The 13,295-nt window shown below is 44.7% G+C and overlaps 2 protein-coding genes across 4 annotated transcripts in view; both read right to left on the bottom strand.

The window, feature by feature from the left end:
* Positions 1 to 9,589, bottom strand: part of LOC125428526 (zinc finger protein 420-like) — an 815,993-nt gene extending 806,404 nt beyond the window's left edge. For 2 of the 3 annotated variants that reach the window (XM_048488741.1, XM_048488742.1), the window contains exon 1: positions 9,517 to 9,586. The gene's annotated coding sequence lies outside the window, so the exon portion shown is untranslated. Of the gene's footprint in view, positions 1 to 9,516 lie in introns of all 3 variants that reach the window. The other variant, XM_048488737.1, reaches the window with a different exon arrangement.
* LOC125429750 (gastrula zinc finger protein XlCGF57.1-like) lies at positions 4,461 to 6,458 on the bottom strand. The gene is made up of 2 exons (XM_048491145.1): positions 5,899 to 6,458; positions 4,461 to 5,808 (listed from the first exon to the last, which is right to left on the bottom strand). Exons 1-2 carry the CDS (start codon positions 6,456 to 6,458, stop codon positions 4,755 to 4,757), a joined length of 1,614 nt encoding a protein of 537 aa, XP_048347102.1. The 3' UTR covers positions 4,461 to 4,754.
* Positions 9,590 to 13,295: the final 3,706 nt, after the last annotated feature.

Genomic DNA, 13,295 nt, shown 5'->3' with positions numbered 1-13,295 from the left:
AGAAAATTGTGGATTACCAGGCAGGGATCAGATGCTGAACCAGATACTGCTCTGTGTAGGTTCTTAGATGCTTTGAAGATCTCTACTTCTACTGAAACTCTTTCCACACTCTGAAATTCAAAAGGTTTATCTACATTGTGGGATCTTTGATGCAACTGAATCAACCCATGCAAATGAATCTCTTTCCACACACTGAGAAGGCAAAAGTTTGTAATCCTGTGTGGTTTGATGAAGCAGTTCAGTGACTGAAGACTTCCACAGTGACTGAATTTCTTCGAGGCTCTGACCACTCAAAATATTTCTTTCCTGTATGTGTTCTAAAAATATTCTGAAAATCTCAACTGTGGCTGAATTTTTTTCTACACTCTAAGCACCCAAAAGGTTTCTCTCCTGTGAGGATTCTCTAATGCACTTGAAGTTGGCCACCCTGATGGAATCTCTTTCCTCATTCTGAGCACTCAAAAAGTTTTGATGCACTTGAAGAGAGTGACTGTGACTGAATCTGTTTCAACAGTTTGAGCACTCAAAAGGTTTCTCTCCTCTGTGGATTTTGTTTTGCTACTATAATTTTTATTAATGTTACTATTCCATATAGATACACAAAACAATATCAGAAAGTGAAAGATATAAAAAGGAAAACACAAAAAGAGAGCAAAAGAAAGAAGAAAAAAGAAACCTATAACAATTGCTCTAAATCTCATTGACAATTCTTCCCAACTAGGAAAAAAAGAGTATGAGAATAAAAAATATTTCAAAGGATTAAATTGCAAACCATATGTACAAGAAAAAGTTATTATACAGAGGTACACCTCCCCAACTTATCAACAAATTCGGACAATAAAATTTTGGGTTAACCATGGTAAATTTATCTAATGTTAATCTCTTGAATCTTCTAGTGTTATACTGATTCTTTTTTTCTAAATCAATAACTTATAGTTCCTTTAACAATTGTTTTTCAACTGTGTTCTTTTTACAGTTTTTTTCTCCAGATAATCAATATAGTCTGTCCATGTCTTTTGGAATCTGGATGGACGTAGGTCTTTGACTCTAGTTAATATTCTATCCAGTTAGAGATAGTCTGACATCAGTGATAACCATTCCTCAATCATTGGGGGATTATTATTCCTCCAAGATTTTGCGATCCTTATTTTCACTGCCGTAGAAATATAAAAAAACAATTTTATATTTAAATTCAGCACATTCTTGATGCCTAAACCTAAGAAATAAAGTTCAGGAGATTCTGAACTTCAATTCTTAGAATATTAATCATTATATGGTGTACCTTACCCCAGTACTTTTTGAATTTGGGGCATTTCCACTACATATGGAAGAAAGTGCCAACACTCTTATGACATCTCCAGCAGGTTGGATCTTTATTTTTATAAATTTTGGCCAATAAATAAGGTGTAAGATACTATCTGTGAAATAAGGAAGTTTAATCTTAATTGTAGACCTTAATTATTTTCCTCAAGTCTCCTCTTTAGATTCTTAAATGCTTTTGAACACCTCCACTCCTGCTGAATTTTTCCATACTCTGAGCACTCAAAAGGTTTCTCTCCGGTGTGAGTTCTTTGATGCAGTTGGAAGATGGCTACCTAAATCTTTCTACACATTCTGAGCATTCAAAAGGTTTCCCTCCTACATGAGTTCTTTGAAGAAATTGAAGTTGGTTACTCTGATTGAATTTCTTTCCAAACTCTGAGCACTCAAAAGGTTTCTCATTTGTATGGGTTCTTTCATGGAGTTGAAGATAAACACGCTGACTGAGTTTCTTTCAACGGCAGGGGTCGGCAACCTTTAGCACCCAAAGAGCCATTTTGACCCGTTTTCCACGGGAAAGAAAACTCTTGGAGCCGCAAATACTTTTTGACATCTAAAATGAAGATAACACTGTACATATTCTCATGCAGGGAGAAGTTCCCTTCTTTGGGGCCCATTTTTACCCATCAAAGCAAAAAAAAAAAAGGGGGGGGGGTAAAAAGCCTGTTGTTTGTACATGATTCAAATGACCAGCAATAGAACCCCCGTTTCACACATTTCTCTTTTCTTGTGTTGAAAGACACTGATTATGCCCCCCCCGCCCAAAAGAACCCCTTCAAATTCCACCTGGATGATGGATCAAAATTGGTGCCTTTAATGGAGTTGTCAACTTCCATGGGGGCTGAACTTCTCCCACCCCTGAGAAAATGTCTGCCATGGAGGGTGGACTCGACAGCCATATTCCTCACTGAGCATAGCCCCCACCCTTGTCCCAAAAGCCACAGCTTCTGAGAATCTACCCCCAAATGTCCTGGGATTTGCCTGCCGGGAGTTGGCAACCCGCAACAACCATGGCTGAGGATGATCCTGGCCTTCTTCCCTTCCACGATCTACAAGCTTACCCTCCACTGGCTTACTCTTAAGTAAACCTTCCAAGACCCACATGCAAGGCTTTCCCCATGAGCTCCAGCCCTCCTTGGCAATGCAGAATCAAACAATTCCCACCCACCCCCGCCTCCCCATCAAACAGCCCTGACGAGTGCAACCTTGCAGGGCTGCAGGTAATAACTGCTTTAAAACCTGACATTGTATTTCTCACCTGGACTCAGCCAGGCTGCCATCCGCCAGGGGCTGCTGGGGGGGTCTGCAACCCAAGGTGGCGCTGCTGGGATCCCCCATGTGGTACCGCCCCCCAAAAAGGACGCGGGGGAGGGGGAAATGAGGCCACCCAAAGTAGGGTTGACCCCTGACCCCCCATTTAATGGGGGAGGACTGAAGTGAGGATTGCACTGAAAATCTGCGCTCTTGCAACCCCCTCCCATTTCCCGCCCTTTGCTGCTCATCTGTACACGAGGATACACTAGCGGAGCTCTGCCCTGACCCTGCGCTGTCATCACCGGCATCAGCCAACCAGGCAGCAGGGACAGGGAAGCCGGAAGTGGCTTAGGCTGTGTCTCTAGGAACGGGGACTCTTTCACATTAATCATTAGGGCGACTCTCCAAAGGAGGCTGAGAGGGCCCAAGCCACACTTAGCCGCAGTGCAAGGACGAAAGAGCCGCGGGTTGCAGACCCCTGGCCTAGGGACATGGGGTACCCTATGTTGCTGGGCACCCCCTGGTGGAAGGCGCAAAAATTTCAGGTTGGTTTGTTTTTTGTATTCTTTAGTTTTTTTCAGTTTTCGGCCTGCAGGGGCGCACCAAAATTTCAGGGATTTTTCAGGAGACTCTCCTGATGATACCACCCAAGCTAGGTGAGGTTTGGTTTAGGGGGTCCAAAGTTATGGACTCCCAAAAGGGGTGCCCCCATCCCCCATTGTTTCCAATGCGAGCTAATAGATGGGGACTACACCTTTGAAGATCCATAACTTTGGACCCCCTGAACCAAACTTCACCAAACCTGGGTGGTATCATCAGGAGAGTATCCTAAAGATACCCAGAAATTTTGGTGCTGCTAGCTTAACAATTGCACCCCTGACAGCAGGCACCCTCCAAATTTCCCCAGATTCTCCTTTTAAATCCACCCCCTTCGGCATGGACTTAAAGGGAGAATGTGAGGTCCCCAGTTTAAACATTGAAGGTGATGCTGTTTCTGGGTGGGGGGGAATGGTGGATTTAAAAGAAGAATCTGGGCACCCTAGTTTAAACACCACTGAAAGTGATGCTGTTTGGGGGTGGATTCCACTGGAGATGTTTCCTGAGAGATGATGCTGACATTTGTTTCGTATATGTTTTGCTGGGGTGATTTGTGAGAGATTTACATGCTTAATACCCACTTGCACTGGCTTGGAGCTGTTTCTCATGCTAACAACCAACCTCACAGGGTTGGTGTGAGGACAAAATTAGGAAAGAGAGTTGGTGGGGAGAGAGCTATGTATATTTTGCTGGGGGTGGGAGGTGCTTTGTGAGCTGGTACAAAAAATCATTGTTTGGTCATAATGGGGAAGGGTGGCTGCCCATACGGGGTGGGGTGGGGGACAAACTCAAATTTTGTCCTTGGGCTCCAGTTTGCCTAGATCAGTGATTTTCAACCAGGGTTCCATGGTACCCTGGGGTACCATGAGCACGTCCCAGGGGTACCCTGACAATGCTACCACCTGCCCCCCCCCGAATCAAATGGATTTTGAAGGGGCAGGGGGAGGGGGTTTGGAAACCTCATGGGCTTCCTTTAAACAACATTTAAAACAGCATTGTTTTATTTGCTTAAATGCGGTGTGGATTGGGGGGGTAGATTTAAAGGGAGCTTTCCCTTTAAATCCCCCCAAATCCATGCCAAATTTAGGCAAACAAACAACGCGGCTGTCAATGCTGCTTTCCCTCCCCTCCACTCCCCTCCCCCTGCTTGCCACTCCCCCCACCTACAGGCCAAAAAAGGAAAAAACCCTTAAAAATGCAAAAAAAATTCAAATGAACCTCAAGGGTACCTTGAGATATGAAGAGCGAGGTCAAGGGTACTGCGATGTCGAAAAGGTTGGGAAACACTGGCCTAGATACACCTTTATTCAACAGTCTGACAATTCAAAAGATTTCTCTCCAGTGTGGGTTTTAAAATGCTTGTGAAGATCTCCAATCTGACTAAATCTCTCCACACCATGAGCACTCAAAAGGTTTCTCTCCTGTGTGCATTCTTTGATGCACTTGAAGATGGCACTCATACTGAACTTCTTTCCACTCTTTGAACACTCAAAAGGTTTCTCTCCTGTGTGGGTTCTTAAATGTTTTTGATGATTTCCACAGTTGCTGAATTCCTTTCCGCACTCTGAGCACTTCAAAAGTTTCTATCCTGTGTGCGTACTTTGATGCAATTGAAGATAGTCACTCTCACTGAATCCTTCTCCACCCTCTAAGTACTGAAAAGGTTTCTCTTCGGTGTGGGTTCTAAAATGCCTTTGAAGACCTCCACTCCTGCTGAATTTCTTTCCACACTCTGAGCACTCAAAAGGTTTCTCTCCAATGTGAGTTCTAAAATGCTTTTTAAGACCTCCATTGCTGCCGAATTTCTTTCCACACTCTGAGCACTCAAAAGGTTTCTCACCTGTGTGGGTTCTTAAATGGTTTTGATGATCTCCACTGGTGCTGAATTTCCTTCCACAGTCTGAGCACTCAAAAGGTTTCTCTCCTGTGTGCATTCTTTGGTGCACTTGAAGATAGTCACTCCTAGTGAATCTTTTCCCACATTGTAGGCACTGAAAAGGTTTCTCTTCAGTGTGGGTTCTAAAATGCTTCTGAAGACCTCCACTGCTGCTGAATTTCTTTCCACACTCTGAGCACTCAAAAGGTTTCTCTCCTGTGTGCATTCTTTGATGCAGTTGAAGATTACTACTCCACCTGAATCTTCTTCCACACTCTTGGCACTCAAAAGGTTTCTCTCCAGTGTGGGTTCTAAAATGTTTTTGAAGCTCTCCAATCTGACTAAATCTCTTTCCACACCGTGAGCACTCAAAAGGTTTCTCTCCTGTGTGCATTCTTTGATGCACTTGAAGATGGCCACTCATACTGAACTTTTTTCCACACTTTGGGCACTCAAAAGGTTTCTCTCCTGTGTGGGTTCTTAAATGTATTCGACGCTCTCCACTGGTTCTGAATGTTTTTTCACACTCTAAGCACTTAAAAGGTTTCTCTCCTGTGTGCGTTCTTTGATGCAACTGAAGATAGTCACTCCGACTGAATGTTTTCCCACATTCTAGGCAATGATAAGGTTTCTCTCCGGTGTGGGTTCTAAAATGCTTTTGAAGACCTCCACTCCTGCTGAATTTCTTTCCACACTCTGAGCACTCAAAAGGTTTCTCTCCTGTGTGGGTTCTAAAATGCTTTTGAAGACCTCCACTGCTGCTGAATTTCTTTCCGCACTCTGAGCACTCAAAAAGTTTTTCTGCTGTGTGGGTTTTTTGATGCACTTGAAGAGGGCCACTCATACTGAACCTCTTTCCACAATCAGAGCTCTCAGAAGTTTTCTCTGGTGTCAGGGTTTGTAGATGGTGTTGATGTTCAACACTGCTATAGAATCTCTTTCCACTATTATATACTTTACTATCAGAGAAATTATTTTCACTTGCTAAGCAGATCAATGTCTCTCCTTCAGAAGGGTGGGAACTCTCAGCTTGAACAAGGGTTGAATTGTCCGAGAATCTATTCCCACAGTCTGAACAGCAATGCAGTTTCTCTCCTACATGGATTCTTTCATCTTTAATGAGCTCTTCTCCACAAAAGAACGTCTTTCCACATGGGAAGCAAGTATGGGCCTTCTTTCCAGGGGGCGTTTGCAAACTGGTATCATATTGTGTTTGACCTGAGAAGCATTTGTATGTTTCTTCTGCCATATTCATTACATCATGAAAATCCCCTCTTTGGAAAGAAATCGGTTTTTCCATATTTTTTCCATGGCTTAATGGTTGCCTCTCTGATCTCTCTTGATCCCTGACATACTGAGATTCGTCTTCCGTGTCTCTTTCCAATGAAAACCCGAGGAAATTTCCAGCCATCTCCTTGACGTCTTCTGCTGAAATAAATAGATCTCATCAGAATTCATGTAAGGAGACAAGACACAGATCAGCCAGTCTAGACAGATAGATGTGTGTTTTTGTTCCAGTTTCATTAAACCTAAGCCAGTTATCAGAATTTTTTTCTGGCCTGGGACTCCAGTAATGCTGTTCCGATATTCTCTTCTGCTCTTCCCCCAAACCTCCTAAATCAAGTTGAAGGGGAAAGGTGGCATAGAATCCTTCCTCCTCCCTTCACATTTTATTTGCCATGCAGATGTTTTCATGATGAGATACAAAAACTTTCAGGATAATGCATCCTGTACTTATACAGAGAGTTTCCATCATGGAATAATCAGAGCCATCAGGACCTCGCTTAGCGTGACTGCACTTAAATAACCTCCCCGCCATTCCCTGGAATTCTGATATGGAGGGTGCTCTTAGCAAGAAAATGATTGCTGCCGGAGAAAGAACAAGATACAAAATTATTGTCACAATGTAGATTCTTGAGCTGCAATGGCAGCTTCTGCCAAAACAACATTTTTAAACATCGGCAGTCACTCAAGTCTCAAATGGTAAACCAAAAGCACTACCTGGCCCCACCTACTCCCTTGGCAAATGCTAGAACATTTGGCAAGTGCCAGAAAAGCTAGAGAGAGAGAGAGAGAGAGAGAGAGAGAGAGAGAGAGAGAGAGAGTATATACATCTGCCTCTGTGTATATGTGTGTATACACACACACACACACACACACACACACACACACACACACACACACACACACACACACACACACACACACACCACAAAGTGTAAATTTAAGAAAACTGCAGCTGAGCTCCGGCCCAGAAGAAGTTTCTGAGCCTCCCAGATTTCAGGGTCCAGAAAGCCTCCCTTCTTCAGTAACCAGTGAGCTTCATAATTCTACCAAAACTAAGAATTGTACGAAGTGAATCAGAAATCCTACAAGGGTATTCCTTCCCTATTCCCTAGATGTAGCCGTGAAGGATTTCTACTTGTAGTCTGCTCACCTGGGAAGGAAATTCTCTCTTGAGATCCTCTTGACAAACTCTCCAGGACTCCTTTGGATGAGATGCTTTTGTCTGTCTCCACTGTAGTCTCATTTACATTACTGGCTTCTTCTGCAGAGGTAGAGAAAAAGTCAGGATTCTTATATCAGCAAGGAAATAAATGCAACAAAAGAGAAAAATTCTTCTGGAAGGAAAGAAACACAGTCAAGATCAAAGTACACAACCCAACTGGTATAAATAAGAACATAACATAAGAACATAAGAACAAGCCAGCTGGATCAGACCAGAGTCCATCTAGTCCAGCTCTCTGCTACTCGCAATGGTCCACCAGGTGCCTTTGGGAGCTCACACGCAGGATGTGAAAGCAATGGCCTTCTGCTGCTGCTGTTGCTCCCAAGCACCTGGACTGTTAAGGCATTTGCAATCTCAGATCAAAGAGGATCAGGTCAATTCAAGATGACAGATAACTGTAACTGCATTTAGACAGAAGGATGTGTTGGAAAGGCAAGTTAGGATGGGACCCCTTCCAGAATTTTTTGAGGGTGTCTCAGCAGAGGCATGGGGGTGGGGCAGCACCTGGGGCAAAATGGTGCCTGGTCTGGCCCCCTGCCCCCTACCTTTCCCCTGCCCCCCTCCCACTTACCTTAGTTTAAAATCAGCCTTTTGGGAACTACATTAGTTTTAAAGCAGCCTTAAAAAGCAGATTGCCTGTGATGGCATAAAGCAGTCTGGTAGAAACTACACTTCCCAGGACACCTTGTGAGCCCCAACTCACCAGTCTGTAGATTGCAAAAGATTATTTATTATTGTTATTCCTGTTTGCCGGTTTGCTCCATATTTTAGAATTAATGTTTCTGATTTGCTTGCTGCATGAAACGTAATGTTGTGCAATTATTAACTCTTAAAATCTTATTATTGTTATTTTAGTTCTGATAGTGATTCTTTTGGCTGTAACCCAAAATATTGTGTATTATTACTCTTTTCTGGACCTCGTGACTTCCATGGCTGAGGACTTATTTTGTCCTATCTTTATTTGCAACGTGCAGATCCGACCTTTCTTCCCCCACAAGAGTCACAAGGGCAGCAAACGAATTTTTTAAAGTGCACAGAACCAGATTTTAAGAGTACATTATGAGGGGCAGTCCATCTGCATGAATGATTCCTCCCATTTGATTATGTCAGGAACTCCTTTCTGACCCTCCTTGTGACTTCCACGGCTGAGGACTTATTTTGTCCTATCTTTATTTGCAACGTGCAGATCTGACCTTTCTTCCCCCACAAGAGTCACAAGGGCAGCAAACGAATTTTTAAAAGTGCACAAAACCAGATTTTAAGAGTATATTATGAAGGGCAGTCCATCTGCATGAATGATTCCTCCCATTTGATTATGTCAGGAACTCCTTTCTGACCCTCCTTGTGACTTCCACGGCTGAGGACTTATTTTTGCCCTTATCTTTATTTGCAACAATGCCTATCTCGCCTTTCTTCCCCTTGAAGAAGAAGAAGGAGTTTGGTTTTCTATCCCCCCCTTTCTCTCCTGCAGGAGACTCAAAGGGGCTTACAATCTCCTTGCCCTTCCCCCACTCACAACAAACACCCTGTGAGGTAGGTGGGGCTGAGAGAGCTCCCAAGGTCACCCAGCTGGCGCGCGCGTGTGTGTGTGTGTGTGTGTGTGTGTGAGAGAGAGAGAGAGAGAGAGAGAGAGGCTCATTCCGCACACGCAAAATAATGCACTTTCAAGCTGCTTTCACAACTGTTTTTGCCATTCCGCACAGCTTCAAAGAGCCCTGAAAGCAGCTTGAAAGTGCATTATTCTGCGTGTGCGGAATCAGAGAGAGAGAGAGAATTCCCCAGATAAGCCTCCACAGCTCAGGCGGCAGAGCTGGGAATCAAACCCGGTTCCTCCAGATTAGATACACGAGCTCTTCACCTCCTACGCCACTGCTGCTTGCCTCACCCTTTAAAAACACGCACCGTGGGTGAATTCCTCTCTTCCGATATTTAAGACCCCCCCCCCTCTTCCGGGACTTACTTGTGAGTCAACCTTCCTAGGATCCGGCTGCGAGGCTTTTTACTCGTGGTGCAGATCCGGAGCCCGATTCAATAGCAAAGCCCCCCCCCGCCCCCGCCCCCCCTCCAGCAAATAGCTCGGTCGGTGCGAGCCACCCTTTCAGCGCTGCAGACAAAGGAAAAACATTCCTCCCCTTCCCATGAGATACGCCCAAAGCCCTCCAGAGAGGGCTTCAGACAGGCTGCCGCCCGCCACGTCCATGCAGCTCAACGGGGCTACTCTGGAGTTACTCTGCGCGCGGTGGCGCTCCCGGCGGATCCCCCCCCCCCACCCCACCCCCCCTTCAGACATCTCAGAGAATGGCGCGACGGAGTGGTGGGAAAGGAAAAATGAAGGCCCAGCCAAACCAGCTCACCTCGAGCGATCCGGAGGCGGCCTGGTCGCAATCCTCCCCCTCGGCTCCGCCCGACGCGACTTACTCCCAGGAAAGGGGCTGTATCAGGCTGGCGACGTCACGTTTCTCCTTCCTGTGTTCTCAAGCCAGAATGCTGGCAAGGTCGCCCCCTGCCGCTTCGAGGGAGCAATGACAGCAAAGGGAAAGGAACGTCGTTGGTTTTTCGACGCACAGCTACTACCCTGTTTCCCCGAATATAAGACATCCCCGGAAAATAAGACGTAGTAGAGGTTTTGCTGAAGTGCGAAATATAAGGCATCCCCCGAAAGTAAGACGTGGCAAAGTTTTTGTTTGGAAGCATGCCTGACAAATAGAGCACAGAAAAATAAGACATAGTGTAACCTCAGCTTGTGAGTTCTGTGGGGCAGAACCTGGAATGAGTTGCAAAGAACCAAATTTAAACAACAAAATGGTTTACTTTTCTTTACAATTAACACTTTTAAAACATCAACATTTAACGTTACAATTCAAGGTCCTGTTCAGGTTGCATTTCAAGTCCTTCTATTTACAGTCTACTGATATTGCCAAGTCCAAATTCTCCTTTGCAAGTTGGCTGGCTCCTGAAGACTCCAAGGGCTTGATGAACAGGTTGCAACATGATGAAGGTCTCCAGGAGAACTCTCACCCATTACAACCACAAAAGAAAACCCTGAAACAATAAACTCCAACATTTACAACATAGCAAAACAACAACTACCTTCCCAGTAGTTCCCAACAATATTGAAATTACCTTAACAAGGTGTTAAGGGCTTATAGAAATCAAGGTCCGAGTCTGGTAGCCTTGCTTCTTCTGCAAAAGAGCTCTTGCAGCCTCTCTGCTGCTCCGAGTCTCCACCCCCTTACTGGGTCAACCCATTCTGGGCCAACCCATTCTGGGCATGGGGGTTACAATAGCACATCTGAAAATAAGACATAGCACATCTTTGGGAGCAAAAATTAATATAAGACACTGTCTTATATTCGGGGAAACACGGGTAGTAGAAAGATTCAAAGCTGCAAAAAAAGGCCTTATGGAGGGCACAGTTATTGCACCCCACTGAAACCCATGTCCTTCCCTGTCTCCAACCCCCAATTTTACAGCCGGTTCGCTGCCTGGATCTGACAACCCCCACACCGCGCCCCCATAATCTCCTGCTGCTGCGGGGGGGCGGGACTTGGGTACTTGGGCCCCCGTCTTTGGGAGCTATCAACGCCCAGAGCACGCGAAGCTGCAGCTCTCCTGCGATGGCATAAAAGTGAAGAGATCCCTTTTGAAGAGATCCTTTTGGAGCGCTTTGCGACGTTCTTGGCTGAACCACCCTAAATAATGTAAGGCTTCCCTGCGTGCCTAAAACAGCTGCAGTGGGTGCAATTATCCCACTGGGGGAACTAGTTGTATCCAGTCTAGGGAATCAGCCCACTGAGACTGTTTCAAATTGAAAAATGTCATGGGAGAAAGCCTAAGGCCCCTTCTGCACATGCAGAATAATGGACTTTCAATCCACTTTCGCAATCGCACAGCTGCAAAGTGCATTGAAAGTGGATTGAAAGTGCATTATTCTGCATGTGTGGGAGGGTCGAAGTCCCCTCTCCTCACACACTGTCAACCCAATTGTTCTGCCTGTGGCTGGAATTGAACTCTCAAAACAGAATTGGGAATACATATTTGATTGCACAGACCCAGGGAGGAGCTGGGAGAGGGGGAAATATAACAGGTAGGTAAGCCCTGAAATGAAAGTTTCAGCTGTGGGTCTTGGAATATTTATAGGCTTTGTTCGTGAATGAATTATTCGGTGATCCAGGAGGTTTATTTATTTGCTCTGCTTATCTTTTGCTTTTGATTTAGCTGAGAAGCTCTTTTTTATTTGCTATATTTGTAGCCTACTTTTCCCACCAAGACTCATGCCCAGTTTCAAAGAACATTTGAAAAAACTAATACAGCCAGATTGGAAAAGACATCTAATAAAAATTCTGGTTGAAGAAAAAGCAAACAAAATTCTGTCCAAATCATAAACACTACAGAAAGTGTGTTATAAACACACACAATGAATAGGGAACTTTAATCTTGCCTAATAAAAGTGCACCTCTGAACTGGTACAAATCAGCTGTAGGCACCCAGCCTTGTTTTTAAGAACCTCACACAGAGTTTTCAGCAATAAGAAGCAGCTTTTTATTCCACCATTTCCCACCTCGAGATTGGCAACCGGGCTGGCATCTAGGCAGACCCCTGAACCAGTCAGGAGACCTCCCAGAACAAAACACATTTGTACCATCCTCAACCTCTTTACAGCCTTTCCTTCAACCTCTGAATGAAACAAGCAAAAGCAGAGTCTCCTTGGCCAATTGTCTCTCTAGTTTTGATATCTTTTAATTGACTTTTTTCCCCTTCCCCTGCAAAGTTACACAATGTGCCATCGCCTGCAAAATCAGCTAGGCACAGGGCAGAGCCCTGTGTTCAGAGCTAAGGCTCTGTCCGGTTACTCACAAATAACCATCCATATGGTTCTTCAGTGTTAAGAGTTTTATTGTTCAATTCTGCGCAGAAGAGGGAACTCTCCTCTGTCAGCAACAGGGAGGAGGTTCAAAGGGGCTGTTGCTTGTGTAACATAATTTATACCCTCTTACAAACATTCCTCCTTGTCTTTTGACTATTGGTTTGAGTCAAGAAGACGTACAGACCCGGTCATTTCATCCCACCGTTTACCACACCTTTTCATTCCATATTTGGTGCAACTTAAGTTAAAAACATCTTACGCAAAGGTTTTTATAACAACTAAGTTTCTATTTTACTGTTTATTCTGCCATTTGTGAGCTTCTGCTAATTCCTTATCTCCTTGGGTGGGGCCCTGTTCTCTCTTTCAACTCAAGGCCAGTGTCCAGTGTCAGGCTGTTCTGAGTTTTGTTTTCTTAACAAAAATAAGTTTTCTGAAGTGCTCAGTGCCCAGTAGAATCCACACTCCTCATATAACTTATAAGGATTCACAAATAAAATGGCTTTTAAACATTGGCCATTACAAACTATTTGTTCATATCAGTTACACAATGTGTCATCGCCTGCAAAATCAGCGCTACATTGCTCCTGGGTGGAAGGTGGTAAGCAGCTATGCTAACTCCAGCCACACTTGTCCTTTTCCTCCCCACCCCTACTTTCTCTACTGGCCAAGAGGAGACTGGTTTGGACGCATGGCTGGACATGAAAGCTTTACCTTTGCTGCGCATTAATAAAACGCAGCCTTGCTAGAAGGAACTTTCAGAAAATAGTTTCCTCTTCAGCAACTCTCTTTGCAAAAAAAAGGGCCCCCCAATTCCAGCTCCCCACTCCACCCCTTTCACCACCACTACCCCCCCAGTTCACATACCTTGCTTG

Source organism: Sphaerodactylus townsendi, linkage group LG03, assembly GCF_021028975.2.
Source record: "Sphaerodactylus townsendi isolate TG3544 linkage group LG03, MPM_Stown_v2.3, whole genome shotgun sequence".
Taxonomy (NCBI): Eukaryota; Metazoa; Chordata; class Lepidosauria; order Squamata; family Sphaerodactylidae; genus Sphaerodactylus; species Sphaerodactylus townsendi.
This window is presented reverse-complemented; position numbering and strand designations above follow the sequence as displayed.